The 23,849-nt window shown below is 34.3% G+C and overlaps 1 protein-coding gene across 11 annotated transcripts in view; it reads left to right on the top strand.

The window, feature by feature from the left end:
* Positions 1-23,849, top strand: part of CBLB (Cbl proto-oncogene B) — a 214,548-nt gene that overhangs the window by 7,680 nt on the left and 183,019 nt on the right. For all 11 annotated transcript variants that reach the window (XM_045851235.1, XM_045851236.1, XM_045851242.1 and 8 more), the window contains exon 3: positions 7,629-7,879. In XM_045851235.1, coding sequence (XP_045707191.1) covers positions 7,629-7,879 — 251 coding nt within the window. The remainder of the gene's footprint in view (positions 1-7,628; positions 7,880-23,849) is intronic.

Here is a 23,849-nt window from a genome sequence, read left to right as displayed (position 1 = left end):
GGATGGGGCCAGATTAAGAAGAATGTGTGGAATGTTTAAAAATTGTTTTAAAATTTTGACAACTAGTGAAGGAAGTAAGTTATGGTATCTTAAAGGTTTGAGCAGAGTATAACTGTGTGTGGGGGGTGCTATTGGAGATGTTAGTGGATTATGGAGAAGGGGTACAGGGAGGGAATGACTTCAGATGTAATAGAAGTAGAAACAATGGATAAATTGGCATCATCGATTATAAGGGCGGGAGGGAAAGGCTAAGAACATGTAAAAGACTACTAAACTTTTGGTAGATCACTAACTTCTGGTTAGACAAAAGGAAAAAAGAAAATAAACAGACCTTTTGAGGGAATTTGTAAATTTTATGTTGGGTTTGCAGGAAGTGGTTTAAGATATAACATTTTTAATGCTTACACCATGTTTTAAAATTGTATGTTATAGAATAAACACTATATATTTTAACCAGTCTTCTAGCAATAACTTGGTAAATAAATAAAACATTAAAATGGAAACCATTTCTCACCTTGTACATTAAGATCATCTTCGAAACATACTGTGACTTAAATGATGCCAGGATGCTATTTTTATCTACTCTGCTTGGTCATATATTTAAGTATTTACATTTTTTTAGATATATTTGTAAGTTGCTGTTTTTTTCCTAGCAATGAGAAAAGCATTTTGAAAATATCTGAATATCTGATTAAATTTTTAGCTCTTCATCAAGTTAATAATAAAATAATTGTTAAGCTCACTCATATTATCTACCAATAGCAATAACAAAAATAATTATTAAATTAAATGTATTACCCATTAAAAATTTTTATGTCAGCATTGTTGGGGAAAAAGCACCAACAGTATAAATTGAGGATGGGTTCGGAAGAACTGACAGGTAGGCTTATTCAAATTCATAAGGGCTTTAATAGGAGAAACTTAGGTACACTGGGGCAGAGCAGCTGCTCCCAATGGTGACCTGAGGAAAGAATCCACACCCTTCCCGGGACAGTCCCTTTTTATAGGGGGTTAGTAGTGAAACCATATAGTGGGTCCTCAAGTGGACCACCAGAAAGAACAATGCATTCCTAAGCTAACAGATAACATCAGGCAGTTATCCTGCTGTATACACTCGCTAGCCTCCTTCCTGGGGGCATGACGTTTATCTTTGGGCACATTCTGATTTTCTGAGTAGTCAGCCAAGCCCGAGGCTGCAGAGAGTTAAGAGTCCAGCATTTCCCAAATGCCTTTCTGTGGGAGCCATATTGTATCTAATGTTAGTTCTCCTACAAGGATGTACTCTGGAGAACTGCCTTGGGCTTATTAGCTTTATTTGCTGCTTTCCTGCACCAGCATTTCCTACTTTTAAAGAGTTTCAGGTAGTATGAAGAACTTCAGGAAGTAAAAGAGCTCTTAATGATCAATAGAATGGTCAATATCTTTGGTCTAATTCTCATACATTTGCAAAACCTGCAGGGATTTTGCCATGTTGTGGTATAATATAAACTGTGTAAGGAGAAGAAATACTAAAGAGTAGTGAGTGTCAACTATGTGTCAGGTTCTGTGCAGAGCACTTTACTTTTCCTCTTCTAAAAATTAGAACATCCTAAGAGGTTTCTAGAAGAAGAAACTGACTCAAGGTTATAAAGCTAGTAAATGGCAGGGCTACCTCTTAGGTTCCATTGATTCTAATGCCTGTGTTCATAGTATGCAGATTCAAGCACACTGTTCCATGGAGTAATGTGATTTGGCCTCTTTCCATGAGTAGTAAGTCAAAAGCATCTTTACCCCCTATATTTGATATGAGAAATTCTTCTCCAAATTTTGCACTCAATTTTTAGACAGGTTTATTCAATCTATTATAGACTTCCTATTCATATTATTAGCCTACTTCTGATAAGTTCTTCCTTTGTTCCTTTCCTTTTACTCCTCCTTCCCTTCATCAAATATTTATTGCACATTTATATACAAGATTGTACATTAGGCGATGGAGATAGACCAGTGAGATAGATATGTTCTCCACCCTTAAGGAAGTTCCATTCTTATTTGGAAGAAAGATTGTGAACAAATGAATACACAGTTGGCATTTTAATTACAACTAGTCAGTTATTCTGTGGTGCTTCCTATATACATCTTCTAAAGACACCTTCCTTGAAAACCACAAAGGAACTGGTAGTTTTCTCCAAATCCTACTATAATTAATAAGTTAGATTCATAACCAATTTTACATGCTATCTTTCTTGTTTTGCCCAACTGATATTCTATGTAGAAAGAGTTTTGTATTATTTTTATACTTTTTACATTTTTATATTTTATATATTTTTGTACTTTTGTACTTAGTGATGATTTGCCAACTTCAAATGGAAGGAACACAAACTACTCATAGATGCATTTTATCATGATGATGTACTTTTATGTGACTGCAGTAAGGAACCTCTTACAACATTGGCATGAGAAGCAGAGACAAGGCATTCCTTTAGGGTTTGGGTATTGTCTTTTAAAATGGGGTATTTTGCTTCGTGGGTACATTTCTTGATTTAATATAAGTAAATGTTCCATGAAGTGAGGTGTGTTTCATAATGAAAGTCTGCTATAGTGTAGATGCAATTCCCCCTTGATGATGAAGTTTCCATTTGCTTCAGTAGACTTTCTTCATATGTTTTAGGGGCTGGTTTGAACCATGTTTGCAAGAAATATGTTAGGTGATCTAATACCTTTTTGTTATGTTTTTGCAGGAAATTTTAATTAAGGCAGAGTCAGGAAATTCTTTAAATGTAAGAGTGTTCCAAGAATAATTGATGGCTTTGAAAATTCTAGTATATTTGTTTATATTTGTGCTTTTGCTTTAGTATGGTTTACTATATGTATATAATGTGTGTGCATATAAATTCATACATTTATTGAAATATATAGTATGTATAGATTAGACATATTTTTATGTGTGTCAAACAGTGCATACATTATAATATAGAGAGCTCTCCTTAAATATCTTTAAATACATTTAAATAAATACACCAGGCAACTATATAATGTAATGGAGAGAGTGCTTGACTCTTAAGTCTAGGCATCTGAGTTCTGAGCAGTAAATTCAGCTGGGTTCTATTTCTGTGTTTTAGTGTTGTCATGTCAAAAGGAGGGAGTGGGTTTTGGTGATCTCCAAGGTCATCTTTAGGTAGCTCTAAAATCCTTTTGAGTCAGTGACTATTATGGAATGTTTAGCCCAATTCCAGTACTATTTTGCTTTTTATTTCAGAATCAAAGAGTAACATTGCTAATGAACCAATCTTTTTTTTAAAGATTTTATTTATTTATTTTTAGAGAGGGAAGGGAGGGAGAAAGAGAGAGAGAGAGAAACATCAATGTGGGGTTGCTGGGGGTCATGGCCTGCAACCCAGGCATGTGCCCTGACTGGGAATCGAACCTGCGACACTTCAGTTCGCAGCCTGGGCTCAATCCACTGAGCTACGCCAGCCAGGGCTGAACCAATCTTTTCATGCACCCGTTGGTGCCCTAAGAAGTTTATTATTATGTTATGTGACTGAAGATTTGTTCTTTGTGTAAGCTTTTCTGGGTTGGGACCAACTTTTTATTCTAGGGAGTGACTTACATATTTCTAGAAGAGGTCTAAGTTGCTGGAATCAGAACTTGAACCTTGTGGTGAGCTTGATTTTTTTCCTTAATATACTGCTTTTTGAAAAGCAATTTTTCTTTCCCTGGCTTTCACAGTTCCTTGAACATTGCAGGCACTTAATAAATATTTATTGAATTGAATCTGACCTGCTTAGAAGTCATAGTCCTGGTGTAGGGTTATTCATTTTCAGCAGGAGCTGTCATAAATCACAGAGTTTAATACTAATGCTCCTGATGAACTGCACACTCAGCGGCATATGGTAGTTCAAATTTGCACTTTCCCAAGTGCAAATTTAGAAAACTGTGATCTAAAAGGGCTTTGGTGAACTGACTAGCCTATTTCAAATCTATTTGTACCTCTCAGCCATGGGTTTCTTGCATCCCCACCTTTTTGAATGATTGCTTTGACTCTGCTCTTCACACACCCTGTACTCTGGTGCCTCTCAAGCCTTTGCACACCCCTTTGTCTGGAATATTCCCTTTACAAATTTAGGTATGCCTTTCTTAACACTTCCGTGTATAAACAGGTAAGCTGCATCATTTCTCCTCTAGTACTTTGTATGTTCCTTTTTTGCAGAACTCATATTCTGCTGTAATCAGAATTCTTTTCTAAACCACTAGTCTTTTTCAGAAAATTGGAGAACAGGCCTGTGATTTATTCCTTTCTGTATTCCCTAGGGTCTGAAACAATGCCTGTCACAAACATTTGTAGAGTTAAAAAGTCAGTCTTGAAGCTCATGTAAATTTGCAAATGGAATAAAATAAAAATGTAAATGAGTTTTACTAGAAATCATCAATTACATGTCTGATTCTAATTAAATTGTGATATAGTTAGAAAGAAGATCAGCCTGAGATTCAGAAGATGTAGGCTCTTGTGTTGGATTAATGACTTTTTAATAGTCCCTTAATCTTTGTAGTTCTTAGTTTCTTTATCTGAAAATGAATGGATTGGACAGGATCTTTACTAAGATCCCTGCAAGCAAGAATTACATTGCTCCTAAGTTAATTATAGAGAACTAGGTCTCTTCTGCCAGACTCTTTGAGGCAGGAAGTATGTTCTAATCATCTATAATTTCCTGGCACAAAGCTTAGTACCTGGTATATAGTATTTATTCAAACAATGTTACTGAATAAAGCGATAAATTCTTACAGAGTGTTATGATTTAAATAAAGCAAATGAGAAAAAGGTCAGGTAGATAATAGTAAATTAACAATATGTAACATTTAAAAGGATGTGTTAAAGAACAGTTATTTGGAATGTTTGAAAAAAGTACCTGAGAGAATTTTATTTTTGAATTATGGTTTTTGTTGGCCATGGGAGAAATTTTTTATTTATCAGTTAAAATATTCAACAGTAGAGGAAATTAATTTGCAACCACCTAGTTCCCCAACTACAAGTTAATAATTTATCAATTATTAATATGTTGTAATATCTGCAATATCTGTAATATCTGTAACATGTTGTACGAAGTTTGATGTTGCTGAAATTAAACTGCTCCTGCTATAGGATGTTGGTAGTAATGTTTTTGAAAATTGTACATAGTCGTTATACTAACGTTCAGTTTTAAGAACTGAAAAACTATATCCTGTTTCAGCCAGGATTTGTTAAATCATTGACAGATTTGTGACACCATTAGGCTTCAGTGGAGAATGAGCATCTCTGATTATATCAAAAAGTCATAAAAATAAGCGTGTATAAAAGTTTCATTGGCCCTTTTAAGTGTACCTTTGTAAAAATTTGGCAGTTTTTGATAAATTATTTGCTGTCTCAACTTTTCTGTTTGTTTAGGAGATCAAAATAATGTTTTTACATTTAAACTATGCCTGTACCTTTTACTGATTTGAATAATTGTGTAGTTTAAACATGAAAATACGGAAGTAATATAATCATACTATTTATGTATAATTTATATATATGTACACCCATATAGTATTCCAGAATCAATCAAGCAAGCCATCTATATTTCTGTTTTACTTCTGTGCAATATACTAGACAGTTGTGTTTTAGGCACTGTATGCAAAAAGGACAAAGACATGAAAATGCCTTCAGTGAACGTGAGAAATGTTTCCCTTAAATTAGGGGCTGATGCTTGATAGTTTGAACAAGATCTTTCATCCCACACAAAAAAAATTGTATGGCTATTTATTAAAGAAAGCAAGTGAGGCTACTTTTTTTTCATTTGTTGTTTCCTTGACTTTTAATTTGTGGTTCTTGAAAGTGTTATTTTTCAACTGCCTTCTATTTGGCCCAGACACTTTTATGAATACCCAGCAGTGGATCCATGCTTTGCAGAACTTGAAATTTGGAGAGATCCTTTTAATAAAAAGGAATACAAATACAAAAGTATAAATACAAAACTGGGTATGAGAGTGAATTTTCATAGAACAATAAAGTTATAATAATTTATATTTTGATTCTCTTCCATTGTCCACATATACTTCTAGTTCTGGGTACCACTGGCCACATTCAAATGACCAGATTTTACCTGGACCTTCCTCTTCCCATGCAGGGCTAGTCAGCACCATGGCTACTTGAAATATTCTAGAAGCCATTCTTTCGCCAAACTGACGACAATAATTTAACTAGTTCCAGAAAGGACTATGTACTTCACATATACCTTTCACTAAAGCTAAAGTAAATGTATCTCAACTCAATTTCTAGTTAGCCAGATTCCAAAAAACCCCAGTGCCACCCAACAGAAAGTGAAATGTGATAGAAGTAAAGTCACTCTAGAAGAAGACAGCCAAGTTAACCACTGTTAACCAATTGTATTTAAGGTATCTTGCTCTTGAAACTTGTACAATAAAAAAAAATAAGGCCTTTAAGAGTCAAGTATCTGAGGGGCCTTCAAGTTTACACTTCACTAGCTTCTCAGTAAATCTGCCTGTGTGTGTACATTTTGCCTCTTGTAAAAGTGTGCACTCCATACTATGTATGGTCTTGTGCCTTTCCAATGATTTTATTAAATAATTACTGGTTTCTTACCCACCCCCACCCCCCTACCCCCATTCAAGGGGTAAGAATGAGATATGTTAATTTTGACCAAATCACATGGACAAGTGGAAGTGAATACAGTAGTTGAATTACTCTGTGTCCTTGCTAGCAGAAGGTATTTTCAGTTCTGCAGGCAGCCCTCAACACCCCAGTGGTTGTGTGGCACCTGAGTGACTGAACCGTTAGGCTGCACCGCAGGTTTGTCAGCATGGGACATAATCTGGGGAGGTGGAAAAGACTCATTCTAACCTGACACCTATTACTACTTAATGACTCATTTATTAAAAATGCACCTCTTTGTTTTATTCTCCTCAGGGTTAGGAACAATATACCAAAACATTAATTAAAATCAATGAAAGTATTTTAGCTGGGAGTTCAATGTAGTAAAATAATGCATAAATATGAAACAATGGTTACCAGTAGAAGAGGCTCATTTCCTCATTTTTATTTAAAAAAGTGATTTAGTGGTATACAATAATTAACACCCTGAAGTTCTAGTAAACTGTGAACAGTAAGACATTGTAAAAGAGAATGAAATCTTAGGGGTTGAAAGTAAAGGTATGATGTCAGAAAAATTGAGCAAAAACAAACTCATGGGCACGGACAATAGAACGGTGGTTACCAGGGGGAAAGACAGGTTGAGGGAGGTAGAAGAGGGTAAAAGGACAATAAATGGTGATGGAAAGAGATGATCTGGGCTGATGAACACATGATATAGCCTATAGATGATGTATTATATAATCATACACCTGAAACGTATATGAATTTTATTAACCAATGTCACCCCAATGAGTTCAATTTAAAAAACTGAATGGGAGGAGAAGAAAATGGGATTTAATTGTATTAAGATAGATGCAGGTGTTTGTCAACTCTTTCTGGATTGTTGTTAATAATTTTAAGATCAAAATTTATATTATGGAAAGTGAGGAAATAAGACATAGATTACCAAGTTTCTCAGTTTTTCCCTGAAAGAATGTATTGTAGTTCATATGAAATGTTTTATTTTTGTCTTTGTTTTTAGGTCAGACTGTGTCAGAATCCCAAACTTCAATTGAAAAACAGCCCACCATATATACTTGATATTTTACCTGATACATATCAGCATTTGCGACTTATATTGAGTAAATATGATGACAACCAGAAACTTGCCCAGCTCAGTGAGAATGAATATTTTAAAATCTACATTGATAGTCTAATGAAAAAGTCAAAACGAGCCATAAGACTCTTTAAAGAAGGCAAGGAAAGGATGTATGAGGAGCAGTCACAGGACAGGTAAGAAAACTTCAGATTTTATGTCTTGGTGTTAATTAAGGTCATCTGTGTTGCTTTTTATTTCATAGGTAGCATGAACATCACCATGCTTGTTTTGGGGGAAATATCATTTCATTTGTGCATGTACTTTTTACATTATTTAAATAAACCTTCTAGTTTTACATAAATTTATGATGATAGTTTGTGAGATAGTGTTCTTATTTTTTAATAGATTTTATATTTTAGAGCATATTTAGATTTACAGAAAAATTATGTGGAAAGTACAGAGTCCCCATATACCCTTTCCTCTCAACATGCAGTCATTCCTATTGTTAGTATCTTGCGTAGTGTGCTACATTTGTGACAGTTGATGAACTTTATTGATGCAGAATTATTAACTAAAGTTCATAGTTTGTATTAGGTTCACTGCTTTAAAAATATCATGGCTCTCTGTGGTTTAGCCTTATTACAAAGTCTATAGTTTAAATCATGTTATGCAACACTTTCAGACCGGCTTCATTCACTTAACAATAGCTTGATAGCTCATTTATTTTTATTCCTGAATAATACTAATTACAAAGGCATACCAGTTGATTCATTTATTTGTTTATGGACATCTTGGTTCCAAGTTTTGGCAATTATTGATAAAACTGCTATAAATATTTATATGCCAGGTTTTAGTGTAGGCATAAACTTTTAGCTCATTTGAGTAAATACCTAGGAGCATGATTGCTTGATCTATGGTAATCCTGTTTAGCTGTGTAAGAAACTCCCTAACTGTCTTCCAAAGTGACTATAACATTTTACATTCCTGCAGGCAATGAATGAAGGTTCCACATTGCTTCATATCCACCAGTATTTGATATTGGCGACACTGTCTTCAAGACAGAGTCTTGACTGAACATATGGGTGTGGTGGATGTGGGTGGGAGATGTATGATAGCATCAGCTCTCATACCTGTCTGTGGAGGGAGAAACTGGGCTGAAGTGGCAGAGACTGGAGTGACATCAAGACTCCTTATTTTTGTAGCTATAATTCTTGACTTAGAAACTCCTCATCAAAGTTTATTGTTTGGCTAATTCAATTTTAAATTTTGTGATCTACCTTAAACCAAATAAAATAATAGTTTTTTATTTCTGGGATATTTTAACTGTATCTAGAATATTCACTGATAGTGATAATTTACTTAACTTTCTAAACTGAAAAACAAATGTGGTATTAATTTAAATATATAATATCTTAACATAAGCTGAATGTCAGTTTAAGATACTTTACCTCTCTGGATTTTAGTTTACTTTTATATATAGAAAAATCTCTAAGGAACCTGTAATGTTCCTTTCAGATTGAAAAAACTAGCCTAATGAAACATAGGTTTTTATAAGAGAAAATTAAGTTATCTAGGTATTCGGACTCGGAAGTTATCCATAAAACAACCTAGAGTGAGTAAACCTATCTAATTTAAATATAGAAAAACTCTCTGCCAAATGTAAAATGTCATGAAGTGTTACTTATTTATAATTTGCTCTGTAGATTAGTGATGAATGCCAACATAATCATAGGAGTTTAACCTGTTATCTAGCTGTGGGTTCATCACTTAATATTCTTGGACCACAATTTACACATCTTGAGGGTGGTGAATCTTCCAATAGCCTTTTAGCTTTAGAGCTCTAAGATTCTTTCTAGGACCACCCAGGTGAATTTGGATTGTCACAAGGAGCTGGAAGAAAGGTGGAGACATAACATAGCGATTGTTTCTTCTTAGAGACCTTTCAGGAATGGCCAAGATTATGGGAAGCCAGATACTTATTTAAAACTGTATTTTCACTTTGTAGTTCTAACACTGATCTAGTAAGACTAAATTGTTTTAGAAACATCATTATAGTCCTTATTCAGATTTAGTAGCCCTGAAATTCTTTCTGGTCCAGCAAGATAATCCATTAACTTTTACATTTTAGGGTACTAAGACAGTGAGAAGGTATCTAATTTCTAGGAATTTGTGTTGATACAATGTTTTAATTGGATGTAGTAATATATGATATGGTAAATTTGTGTCCCACTTTTACGTCTTCGATAGTAACAAGAAACATTTTCTAACTCATTAGATGTCTTGTAACAACCATTTCATGTATACATTTTGATATTTTGGGGGTTTGTGTAGGAGCGTATCATGGGGGACTGTGTAAACTTTGGTTGTGTGTAGATATCTGTAGATGATGAGAGATTGCAAAATGCTAACAGATAACATTGAGACCCCTCTTTAAATTCTGTGTTGTAACTATCACTTTGCTAAATTTGACCCTAAGACAAAGGTTATTAGTTTCTTTGCTGGTATAGCATTCCTGATTGGATTTTACTGTTATATATGTCCCATATTTTGATAGTGCTCTGTGGCCAGCTGTATTTATGCAACACTTACATCTGGTAAATATCCGATCGTAGTTTATAATGTACCATTCTTGGTACACCATAACAAGAACATAGGTTTTTGATTTATCTTTCTTTTGGTAGTAATATGTTTTTACACATTCACTTCCAGGTTCTGCTAGGGTTCCAAATGCAAACTGAGGCTAAAGTGTGTCATTGTATATGGAGCTCTTGGGTATTTTGCTCTATAGAATATAAAAGAAACTTCTTAAAATGTTATCATAGTTGACAGGCAACAGAGTATTCTATTTAGTAGAATGACTTATCTAACATGTATGCCACACTAATTATTGGGAATATTATAAATTCTCCAATCTTTTTTTTAATTCTGCAAATAATATCACTGAGGACATTAGTATTATTGCTAAAAATGAAGGACAGTAATAGTAGAAATAGTAATTTGGAGTTCAGTGACCGCACCAGTATTTTCTCTAGTGATTTGGTACTTTATTAAAGAAAATTGTGCTGGATGAATACATGAATAAAAATGATTATTTTAATGTCCCTGTTGTATCAAAAATAAGCTCTGGATTTGTTTTAAATGTAAGGGGAATCTAGGTATCAGGTATCTAGTATCAATCAGGTATCTAGATTGAACTAGCTCTGTTTAAATTGATGGTCAAAATATGAGTAGCCTGAATTTTTAAAGCAATTTAACATACATGTGATAAAAATAAGAACAAAAAAATAAATATGGCAAATGGCATGAAATGTATTTCCTGTATAGAAGGCAAGAGGTAGAAATTATAGTTAGAAAAATTTATTCACTACTGAAACAAATATTAAGGGCACATAGTACAAGTCTCTTGCTTTGAGAATAGGTGGAATAATGACTTCTGGAAGAGGCAGGCCTTGATTGATTTTTACAGTAAACCTTTTTTTCCTTGTGTAGTTTCATTTTTCTCCATTTTTTGTTTTTGTTTTTCTGTTTTTCTACCAACAGTTGAACCTCACGCTGAGTCACTGTTTCTCCAGCTTGAGTGTCTAAACCATTCTGAGCTGGTATTTCTGGGAAGAGTACAGTGATTTTTGGCACACAAAGTTTTTGTGCATATGTGTGGAGTGGGGGCTGGGGAGCTTGTAGAGAAGGGAGAATTTGTACTCTCAAGTACAGAGAAAAGAAGGAACTTTATATTATATTGCTTAAAGTTTAAATGGAAAAAGCAAAACTGGTGTGAAGGCAGTTAGAGCTGAAAAAAGTTGATACTGGAGGTGCCATTCTTCAGTGAGTTGACTTGCAGTTTCATCAGATGACGATTTTAATAGTAAAATTCACTCTTTTATATAAAAAGTTATCTATTAATCACAGACTGTGCAAGGCCTGGTGTTGGAGATTGTTTTTAAAAACACTCAGAGGGGATGGCCTAATAATATTCAGATTTTCCATATTTTAGAACTGCTTCAGTGAACCAGAGTGCTACAACCCATTTTTTCCCTCCCACACTCTGGTTTGCAACCACTGAAACAAAACCAGAAATCGACTGAGGTGGAAAATAACTCTGTGTTTGATAACCTATCTGTGAAGAAAATAAAGGCTTTTTAAAATATGTGTGTCAGAGAGTAATATATAGATGTTGTGTTATTATTAATGTCATTTCCAAGACCTGGACCATTCCTTATGCACATGTGTTGTAGAAAACAAATCATAGTATGTATAGTTTGTATAATATTCATTCCAGTTAAGATGTTTTTAAAAAAGTATTTTGACATAAAAAAAATTAGTTCTAAAAGATGCTAGCCTTTATTTAAAGTCCTTCAGGAAAAAATATTTTCTTCATTGAAAAAAGAAAAATGTATATAACCTGTTAAAGTTAGAAAAGTGCCTTTCCTCCTAAAGGACCATAGATCACTGTGCTTGCTGTTTATATCTGTCTGGTCCTTTATGACATAGTATACCAAGAACATTTTGGAAGTGATCAATTAAAGATACATGAAAAAGTTGGAAGTTGAATCAAAAACAGCATTAGTTACAACAACAACAATAAAAGCAACAACAAAACACAACGCTGCAAACAAACCTACCTTCTTTTCTCATACCCCTGTATGACAACATTGCTTTGGCCTAAAATAATGTTGCATTAATTTAAATATTTATATTTGCACAAACACAAAACATGTTGATTACATGGTCATTGAAGTAGTTCTGAAATTCCTCATGGATTTTCAGTTTAAGCACATAAAGAGGTTGACCTGTTTGCACAATGTGGGCTTTATGTAACAGTTTTGTTACTAGACCTCACATGTTAATAGCCTTGTTTATAATGTCACTTAGTTCCACATTTTCTCATAAGCAGCTCTGTACATTATGAGAAGGAAATGAAGAAGGAGTGCTGTTGAACCGAGTGCAGGAATCTCACGGTCTGATGCCTTTTCTGCCCCAAGTGGTCTTTGTAACCTTTCTTGGTTTCCTGACTCCAGTCTGTTTTCTCAGCCTTTAAATTATTTTCTGGATGGCCGCAATATTTTTTTGGCTTAGATATTTCAACATCATAAAAGGAAGATGTAGTTTGTTTCAGACTAATGATGCTGTTGCTACATTAGTTTATTAGTTTTTCACATTCAGTAGTGGTTTATGCTAAAACGGTTGTTTATGTTATCATAATAATCATTTGCAGAAGAATTCATCTTAGGGTTATATCTTTCTTTTATAAATAACTTATACACTCTCAAATGCATTCCATTTATTCCATGAACTATTTAATGATATATGAGAAGGAATGGCTTATACTCTTTAAAAAATAATTTTACATTAAAAAATTAACCTAGTCTGATTCTCTTTTTTATTTATAAATGGTGAAAATTGCAGTTCTTTTGCATTCATGAGAAGAGATAAGTGCAAGTAGAAAAACGTGATTTCTAAATAAACCAAAATAGGTTATTAATCTTTTTTGAACTCAAGCATTTGCTGTTTACCTTTTCTCTATATTTGTTTGCATTCTAGGCATTTTTTTCCATTTCAGTGGAAGACTAGACAAATTAAAAGATCAATGTTTGATGTTTTAAAATGATAATATATAACTTGGATTCAGAAGACAAATAGTAGTCTGTCCTTTTACATAGAAGTGTGTCTGCCAGTTAGGACATGGAATTTTCTTTAGAATACTTCCTGAGGTTAACTTATCGTAAATGAATAAAAAGTTTACTAAGTTTTGATAAGATCCCTTTATTCATATTTCCAGCATCTGGGAGATATGAATATACTTTTCTAAAGTTTGGAAATGAAGGAACTTCTTTCTTTAACATACTTATCAAGTAGAGGCCACAAGAAAGTTACTCAGACAGATGTTTTCAAGTTAAACAATGGGAGTCTGTTAGAGTGGGCAGGTGAGAATGTGCAAAATCTTTTGACTGTTAAAGACTTGAAGGTTAGCTGCATGCAGGCTTCTTTGCTAACCAGATACAAAGTAAATTTCATGTTGATTTTCATGTAGGTGAAAAGTGAAAGGGGTTTCCCCAGCAATTTCCTCTTTGGGGTACAATTTCAAAATAAAAAATGCATATTATTCAGATATAACTTTAAACAAAATCTACTGTTTTTAAATAAAACATTTACATTTAATCCATTTATTTGCTATTTTATTTTTTCAGCTCTGTGTTAATACCACTCAGCCTCCTACTGTGTTAAAAATTTTATTGCAATTTGCTTAATTTCCTTCCATGTCAAATTGTACATTATACACACATGATAGTTTGATTTTAAAAGGAGAATATTTGTCTTGCAGTATAGAGTTTATCAAATGTTTATAAGTTCCTGAGAGTGATAAGTGTTGTAATATAAGAGAGTAAGCCAACTCACAAGACTCAAGTGAACTTGGCTTTATGGTTGAATACCTTTTATGTTTTCAGTCTTAAGGAAGCTTATTAAAATTGATGTTTTCCTTTCAGTAACTATCTGGTGACATTCAAATTTGATAATTAAAATCCAGAAGCACTTAAGAAAGAATGTCTGTTTTTAGTTTTGTAATAACAATACTCCCACAAAGAAGGTTGATGAGTGATGTCTTTCAAGTGGCAGATTTGTTACTTAGTTAAAGAAAGCTCCTTTGGCAGTTTCTTGAAAAACTAAATTAAAGCCTGTTTATGAAACAGCCTAGCTGCAGTGATAATCCTATAGCCCGAGGAATGCTTGGCAATCTAGAAATCTAGGCCTAGAAGCATCTTTTTTTTTCTTTCTTTCCTTCCTAGAGATTTAACAAAGAAATGGGGTTTTCAGGGATTCAAACAGATTAGCATCTAGCACTAATTGATTAGGTCATAATGTATTTCTGTCTGACTGTTTTGAAATACTACAATACTTCAGAAATGCTCATTTTTCTAAATGTATTTTTAATTTTAATCTCTGGTATCTTTAAATTCATTGTTAAAGCATGAGTACTTATTTGAGTTTGCTTTTATACACATATTTTGCAGGATTCACATATGAAGTCATTACAGAATTAAAAAATAAAAAGATTGAGGCTGCCTGTCCTGTTTGGTTGAACCACTGAGGAACAGATGATACTGAAAAATAATTTAGATTTATTATTGAAATGTGTCACTTTGAACATCTGATCATGTGATCATCCAATCATAGACGTGTGACTTCATTAATTTTCTAGGGCTGCTGTAACAAATTACCACAAACTGAATAGCTTAAGCAACTGTTTATTGTTGCTTAAGTTGATTCTCTCACAGTTTTGGAGTCCAGAAGTCTGAAATCAAGATGCCAGCTGGGCCATGCTCCCTCTAAACCCTCTAGGGCAGGATGCTTCCATGGCTCTTTCAGCTCCTGATAGCCCCAGGGACCCCTGGGCTTGTGGCCCCATAACTTCAGTCTCTGTCATGACCTGATGTTCTTTCTCTCTGTGCATGTGTCCAGATTTCCCTCATAAGAATACTAGCTTCACTGGGTCAGGGCCTAGCCTAATGACCCTGTCTTAAATTTATTTTTATATTTACTAAGTTTGTATTTCCGAATAAGATCATAAATACAGGTAGGGTAGAAACAGGATTTCAACATCTTTTTCAGGGACAAATTTCAACCTGTAACAGTGACTAAATATGGCAGTGTAACATTTGTACTAAGGAGAGGAAGAAAATTGAAACTCAGCCTGTGTGTTATGACCATGTTAAAACTTTGGTAGAAGATAATACCAAACAAAATTAATTAAAATAATTTTTTGAATGGCCTGTAGCTTAAATATTTTTGTAGTTTTTTTCAGATTTATGATAAAAAGTATGGGGAATAAATTTATTGATTAATTTTTATACATATATTGGAAAGCATGGTGAGTTCAACTTTTATCAATAATAAATTTTTATTTGTATTGACATGAGTAAATTTATAAGTACCTTGTTATAACAAATATTCTCACTGATTTTAATGTATAAAATGTCATTTCTTTAGGAATTATTAATGCTATTAATGTATACATTTAATTAAAAGTTATATTAATAGCCCTGGTTATTTTTAATAGAGAATTCCTGTGTTATTTTATTTTATGATAACCTCTGGAGGATTAATTAAAATATTTAATTATGACTTACATCATCACCATTAATCTCCTTATAAAGTTTTCTGTATTGCAAATAAAAAAAAAGACATCATAGATGTTTTCTGTTTTGATGACATAGAGGAGGATACATTTCACCTTCACTTTGTGTCTCTAATATTAAGATAAAATGTATTTTAAGTATGATTTCATATTAAGATTTTTAGAGAATCAATTCAAGACTTTTAGTTTAAAAAAGAGTAAATAATTGTTTCTAAAAATGGCATGTGGATTGGCTTAAACCAAGGTTCGGCAAACTGCACAGAGCTAGATACTAAATATTTTCGACTTTGCCAGATCATTGCTGGCAGTTGGTCAATTTGCTTCTACAGTAGGAAAGCAGGTATAGACAATAGATAAAAGAATTGGAATGGCTGTGTTTTAATAAAACTTTATTTACAAAAATGAGGTTTGGTCTGTGGGCCAACTCTTGGTTTAAAATGTTAATCTGAATTTGGGGTGCTAAAGTTTTAAGTTTCTTTTATCAACATGGACTCAGGAAGTTGTATCACTTAGGAATGTGTTTTGCTGAAAGTAATGATACCTGACCAACACTATACATATATAGCATACATATACATATACATATGACAGTTGCATTGTGACATTCTTTTGAGTTAATGAAGTACTTGTAATAATCATAACCTGTGTGTCTTTTTCCATACGAACAACTATCAACCTACTTTTGCCCATCCTGTATGTCTCTCACAGTGCTGTCAGGTACCCAAGGTCTTTCTGGCTTTGTAATCTCCTTGCTTAATATTTGGGTTTGTCCTCATTTTAGACACCTGATGGTGTTACTGGACAGGGGACCTAGCCCTGTGTGGGTCTGCCTTGAGCCAGCTGGTATGTGTGGGTTCTTTGACTTCGTGTAGGAAAGATTTCACAACACAGTTCTACATGATTATGAGAGTACGCTTAGTAAAGTGGGGACAGTGAAACAAGGAAAGGTTTAGCATAGACAGGGGTGTCAAACTCATTTCACCAGGGGCCACAAAGGGGGGAATGTAATTTTAGGACTGTATAAATGTAACTGCTCTTTAATGGTTAAGTGAGAGCTCGTCACTGTCGCTGGGTAGAAACAAGGTGCTGGGCCAGATAAAACAAGGTAGAGGGCCGATTCAGCCCATGGGCCTTGTGTTTGCCACCTGTGGCATAGAAGAAGCAACAGGAGGGCTTAGGCAAGGCTGCTTTGGCTTTCTAGAAATGTTATAGGAAAGAAATGAACCTAGGTGGGCCTGCTGTTGGCTCACTGAAAAGTCAGAGAAGAGGGGGCTTTGGGAACAGGTTTAGGGGGAAGCCTGGGATGAGCTGCTGCTGTCCATTGCTCCCCTGGTTGCAAGTCTGGTGGGGTCCTTTAGAGTTAAAGAGATGAGTGCCTGTGGGGGAAAGAAAGGGTGGGGGAGGTGTGAGTGTGCTCCCCAGAGGAAGAATGAGCTCAGTCCTGTGTTTTGAGGGTTTCTATCTCTTTCTTGCTGGTGGGAATCTTAGGAGGTGTCTCAGGGGAGGGTTTCAGCAGAATATTCATCAATTTTCCAGGTGCTCTTTGTAGTCTTTGCTGATTGATTGGTCAGTGCCAGGATAGGGGATCATTGGTTATTACAGTGTGTCCTGGTCTCGCTCCCCTGCCCCGCCTCCCTGTCCCTGGTTTTGCTGCTTTTCTGGGCCTAGAGTTGAAATACAACTGAGGCCCAGATGTTATCTCTAGGGAGATGATCTTTTGTGTCTGGCTGTAAATTGCTCAGCTGGTTTGTTCTGCTGTCTGTCTCAGTTTCCCCATTTCACTTGCCAAGGAGTTTTCCTAGGTTTTTACCATCCTTCCTCAGTAGATGTAGAATTCCTGCTGCAACGCTGTTTTTTAAGGCTGAAAGACTGAGGAAAGAAGGGCAGCACCATATTTGTCTGCACTCTTTTTATCTTTGATTAAAAAGCTGCTCTGGAACCCTTCCACTGACTTGCTTCCTGCAGCCAACTTCTCTTAGGTCTTCTTAGGCCTGAAAAAATGTGACATCTGGAACAATAGTGCAATCTGTTTAATACATTTTTTTCTATTCTTCTTGGCTTTCTAGGAAAAAATATTCAAAAATAAAAGAATGCATAAATATACTAAGACAGTTTTATCCTTTAAAAGAGAAAACTTTTCTTTTTTCTTTGAGTATTACCTCATTCCCTTTTAAACTTTTACTATTATAAACTTATGTTTACACTCAAATAATTAAAAGGAAATTATTAGTAGGTTAGAAAGACTGAAATTTTTATAAGAATTATATCATTATCTTTGTTATCAATGTCTGTAACTCAGAGATGAGTGGTAAATATTCCAATGCCATTTTTTATCTAGAGAAGTGAAATTGAGTGGAGGCTTCATGACTTGTATATACTCACGTGTGGTATATTTCTAAATGATGTCTTGTGACCAGCTGGCGTGTGTGAGCCTGCAGCTCATGGCATCTGAAGATGTCAGCATTGTAAACCCTTTCTTAAGTTTGTCTCAGGAAGACTCATTTGAACAGTTAGCACATTTTATACTTGTGGAAATGAGGCGTTTTTTCATCTTTATCAAACTAGTATTCATATCATGTATGTCAGATGGTTAGTTAATGCAACTTTGTTTTTTTTAAACAAGACAGTTTATATTTATTAAGTTTGGGATTATTTATTTAAAGCTTAATTTCTCAAGCATGCCTTTTTCTATCTTTCTCTGTGTGTGTGAAATGTTGCCTGTGATTTCAAAGCTTTTAGTTTCTCTCGATGAACAGGGATTTTTTAAAAAATTTTTTGTTTCCTTTAAGGAAAGAGAAAAGATTAATTTTTTTCTGAAATACATTAATGAAAATAAAATGTTAGCTTATTTTGCAGATGCTGCAAACACTTCAATTTTTGTTTTAAAGTAGTTTTTATGAGGTATATTCATTTTATGATTGTAACAACATGTGGAACTGTCAAATTTATTCTTTTCCAGAAATTTCAGAAAACTTAAAGTTGACTGAAGCTGTTCATTCTGGTCAGCCAGATCTGTCTTATCTGGTTAAATTATGTTTGATTGGATTCAAGGCTTAAGAAACAGCAAAATCTCCTTATCAAATTTTGCATGTTTTCTATAAAATTCTAATTTAAATTTGTTTTTCCCACAGTTGGATATGTAAAAATTGTTTTTATAAAGCACCTGAAGTCTTGAAGTTGCTACTGTATCACATACTTTTTTCTACCTTATCGATATTTGGTAAACTACAGCCTACAGGCTAGATCCAGCCTGCACTTCTTTTTATAAATAAAATTTCAGTGGCACATGTACATGTCCATTCTGTCTACAATGACAGAACTAAGTAGTTGCCACAGAGACTATATGGTTCACCAAATGGAAAATATTTATCATCTAGGCATTTATTGAAAAAATGTACTAACCCCTGCACTATTGAGTAGTCTACAGCAGTCTTAGAAACTTGGCATTTATAATCTTAAACATTTTCTTTGTATTGATTTTCTTTTCTCCCCTATTTTTGCCAGTGATGCTTTATGAATTACTGACTATTGTGATCTTCTAAGGACAATAAAAAGTGAATGAAAAGTGGCCAATGATTAAAAGCTAAAGCCCACCTAGACCCCCATTTCCTATCTTATGTCAATATTCTGATGTATATGATAATTTTTAAAATGCAATATAAACTCTTTTGTAGGTTTTAATTTTTTTAAATCCTCACACGAGTATATATTTTTTTATTGCTTCTTAGAGAGAAAGAAAGGGAGAGAGAGAAATGTCAGTGTGAGAGAGAAGCATTGATTGGTTGCCTCTCATGGGCTCCTTGACTAGGGATGCAACCCGCAACCTATGCATGTGCCCTGGTCTGGAATCGAACCCACACCCCTTTGATCATGGGATGATGTCTCTAACCAAGTTAGCCACACTGGCCAGGGCTGTATGTTTTTTTTTCTTTTTCTTTGCTTTCTTCCTTTCCTTCTTTTTTTCTCTTTTCTTTTCTTTTTTTATTTATTTTTTTTTAGTACAAGATATGTCCCTAATGTCTTTGGCAGTCATCTGCTCTAATGCTTCCCTACATAGTCCAAGGACCAGATGATATACTCTACTCCTCTAGAATGGTTAAGTCAAGATCCCTAACTTCCTGCAGTACCTTTGTCTTTATCACTTGGGATCTGAGTAGCCACACTTATAAAAAGTACCTTAGCTATTTCTAATAACCTGCCTGCCCTTAGGGTCGCCAAGTTAAATCATATTTTATGTATATAGTTATCAGGGACCATTGAGGTGGCACAGAGATGGAACTAGAACCCTGGATCTGTTCAGAATTCTTTTCACTTTACTGAGTTTCCTACATCATCACTGTAGGGATCTACTCCCTGTTAGTTGTAAGTTATTTTAATGGATCCCCGAGAAAGATTAGTTTCTGTAAAGTGTTTGAAGGAATGTTATTGGAATACCTATTTAGTCGGGGTACTGACTTCTTTTCCCTTAGGTTTTTCAAATAAGAAAAATGATAATAGCTAACACGCAATAGTCATCTGGTGTGAATGCATCAAAATTATGCCTTTTTTTTTTGTCAGATTGGCAAAAATCTAATGTATTTTTTGGTGTGATGCAGAATTTTAGTAATTAGCCTATGTGTGCCATGAGATGAAATATGTTTATAATTTCTGGCCTAACCACTATCTTTAGAATTTATCTTTTCATGCCTGCCTTTTATCCTGCCATTTTCCATTCTTCTTCCGATGTCCCCCTTATTGATGCAGTTCCCTTTTCTCATGGTTGATATCGCTAAAGCTCACACTCTACCCTCATCCCCATCTTATTTGAGCATTTTCTGATCACTCTAGGCAAATGTCTCTTTTTTCCTCTGACTATAGCCTTTATTAAGGCCTTTTATGTGACACTAAACTATATTTTTGAATATTTTTATCTTTTTAAAAATATTGGCAATAAGAAAGGTCATTTTTTCTCCTTTGTATCTCCCACAGTATCTAGAGTAGTATTCCATGGCTGGCAAACGTTTCTAAAAATGTATGAATCTTTCTCCAGAATTGCTATAGGGTTATTTGATAACCCTTGATTATGGTCTACTAGGGCCTGGCAACAGGAGAAAGTGAAAGTGTTACACAGGAAGTGTCCTGTCAAGTGGCCAAACACTACTTTTTATAGTTTGTAGATAAACTTTGAATATCAACAGCTTCAGATTTGGCAATGAGTGCCATTGATTTTTAGAAGGAAAAAAAGTGTCCGTAAACATACGAGTACCATTACTTATTATAGAGTAATCATATTTTAAAACAATTCTTAATTTTGTGTGTATAGAAATTATCCTTAACATCATGACACTTTGAGATAAATCTGGTGAAATTACTATGATTTGGAAGCACTTTCTTTAGTGGAGTGTTAGTTACCCTTATCACCTATAAAATAAATCCCTGAAAAATTCACCATACTGCCTGTTCCCACAAAGTATGCATGGTCATTGGCATATCTCAAAGCTCTCCTACTGACTGATTAGTTCTCCTTCTGAGCTCTTCTGAGTGTTTTCACTTCCTCTCATTCTTATTTTAACATTTCTTCAAAGACCGTTTTTGTTTCTATGCTGTGTTGTATTTATGGCTCTAAATACACAGGACTTTTCAGCAACTGGGGAATCCTCCAAAAAATCTATGCTTTTGACATGAATAGTCCAGTTTCGTTTGGCATATATTATTGACATAAGTGCTTCATCCTTTTTATAGCTTGCCTGTGTAGCAGATGGTTGTTATATCATTTACAACTCTTCAGGGAGTGCATAAATACATGTGCACAAATAAAAAATGGCTTATTATGGCAATCCTCTTGTGTTCTTTTGATGGGGTTCTCCAATACAGATAAGGAGTTTCAAACTTGAAAATTAGTTTTCAGACTTTTAGCTAACATTTTATTTGTATTTGTGTATTTACTTAAATGCTATCTCTTTTCCTTTTTCTTAAAAGGCAAGGTTGGTCAGTTGGGTCTGCTATTCTTGCTATATATGCTGCTTTTTTTTCCTGTTTTTTTTTTTGGTAGGAGCATACCAGCTCTAAGAGACATCTGAGACTTTTTGAATGTGTGGACAGGGCTTTTAAAGAAAGGAATTGCTGTTCTCTTTTATCAACCATGCAGACTTAGACACAGACTTTGCAGGAAAACAGAGGCATGTGTGTTCTCACTGTGTGTTATTGTTGCACCCCCTCACAGAGCTGTTCGGGTTTGTCAGCAGTTTGTTTTGACTCACTGTACCAAGGTGGGCGTGGTTTCTTGTGTTTCTGCAAGTTGACTAGTGTGGGATGTCAGTAATCTGAACTTTACCATTTTGATTGGCCTTGATCCATCCTTTTCCCAGGCCATATTTTAGTCCTAAAACTTGTCCTAAAATATTTACCAAATAGTTTTTTCTTCCTATAACAATAGAAGTCAAAACTGATCCTTAAGGTACACAGGGTGGGGCAAAATTAAGTTTACAGTTGTTTGTATTGAAAATAATACAACAGTTAATAAATGATAATACAAGAATAAACTGTGTTTTGTGTACTCACAACTGTAAACCTATGTTTGCCCACCCCTCTATACTCTGTTTTTGTCTCATGTTGCCTTTGTGATATGTTCATAGTATTTCTTGAAACAATTGGGAACCTCCTTGAATTATTTTTTAATTTATTTTGATAATTGTTTTTACCTAGTGAAATTTAATTTTATTTATTATGGGAAGATTGGAGATTACCCTAAGTTCACATTTCATTTCCTTAGAGTCTGTTTTAGACACAGAGAACCATGATAGATTGTTTTGATCAGGGGTGAGGAAGTCTCTGGTAGCATCTGAAAGAAAGGATGGGGCTTCTGGACTTGATTAAAAGAGTCTTCCAATTTTAGAACCATTAACAAAGAGAAGGTGGAGTAGGCAGATCTGTTTTGACCTGTTCACTGTTTCCTAAGAGAAATGGCACTCCAAGGAGTTGTGCAATATGATGGTCCTAGTGCTTGATTTTGACATGATTTTAAGATTAGGAAGTAAAGCTTTCTATATGAGACAGAAAAGGCAAACAGTGTTTTTTTCTTTTGTCACTCAGGGGGTCACCACATTTAAAAATCAAGTGTAGCTGTCTTATGTTGCTGATGATTTTCCATTATGTGACAACTCTTTATTTACTTTATTTATGTAGGATTAAAATTATATATTTATGTGGGATTAAAGTTAAAACAGCTGTTTATATGAGATTAAAATAACTAGAATTCTTTTAGCATTTTTAGTACTTGACATTTAAGAGACAGATGGCAAGTAAACACAGTGAGAGAAGGACTTTATTTGCTGTATTACAATCTCAAACTACTCTAAAGAATTTTAATTAGATGCTATTTTTGGAAGTTTCCAATTCACTGCAGGTCAGTGAAGCTTGGACAGAGCAGCATGGACTCCAAGTGTTTTACTGTGTCAGTAATCTCTTGCATGTGGTTAAAAGTTCATCGGGGGCTAGAGGTTATATTTTAAAAAGTGTGAAAAATTTTTTGGGTCCCAGTGTGCCATAGAGTAAAACTATTTTTCTACTTAACTTTAAATAGTATTATTTTAAATTTCTAGTGGGAGTTCAGAATCAAGTTGGTTAGTTTACACATTTAAAAATGTCTTTGGTATCTTGTTTTTAGTAAGCTCGTGTTCATTTTTCTTCAAGGTGATTTTGTGATTAATTTCCCACAGCTCTACTGGAGATTTTTTTCACTGTGAGATAGTAGTTGATACATAATTCAAAGTTTAGTTCTTCAGTTTGCACAAAGAATTTTTGTAAAATATGACTTCAAAGTTTTATTTTTCAGATTGAAGGTAGTTTTTAGAACTGTTCATGGTATAGGAAAATAAATTTATATATAAAGCCATCTCATTTCTTTTCATCTGTACAAATAATATGAAGATACTAGAAAAACTTTTGCTTCTCACCATTAAGATGAAAGTAAAGAGCCTTGAAAAATGTTGGGTGCAGGTAGTTCATGGAAGTTAACAAGTAATATGTAGAAGGCAGACGATCCTTCAGCGGCG

The sequence above is a fragment of the Phyllostomus hastatus genome, unplaced genomic scaffold, assembly GCF_019186645.2.
Source record: "Phyllostomus hastatus isolate PE091 unplaced genomic scaffold, TTU_PhHast_1.1 phas_contig_86, whole genome shotgun sequence".
In the NCBI taxonomy this organism is placed as follows: Eukaryota; Metazoa; Chordata; class Mammalia; order Chiroptera; family Phyllostomidae; genus Phyllostomus; species Phyllostomus hastatus.
Note: the sequence above shows the minus strand (reverse complement) of the source record. Positions and strands in the feature narration are given on the sequence as shown.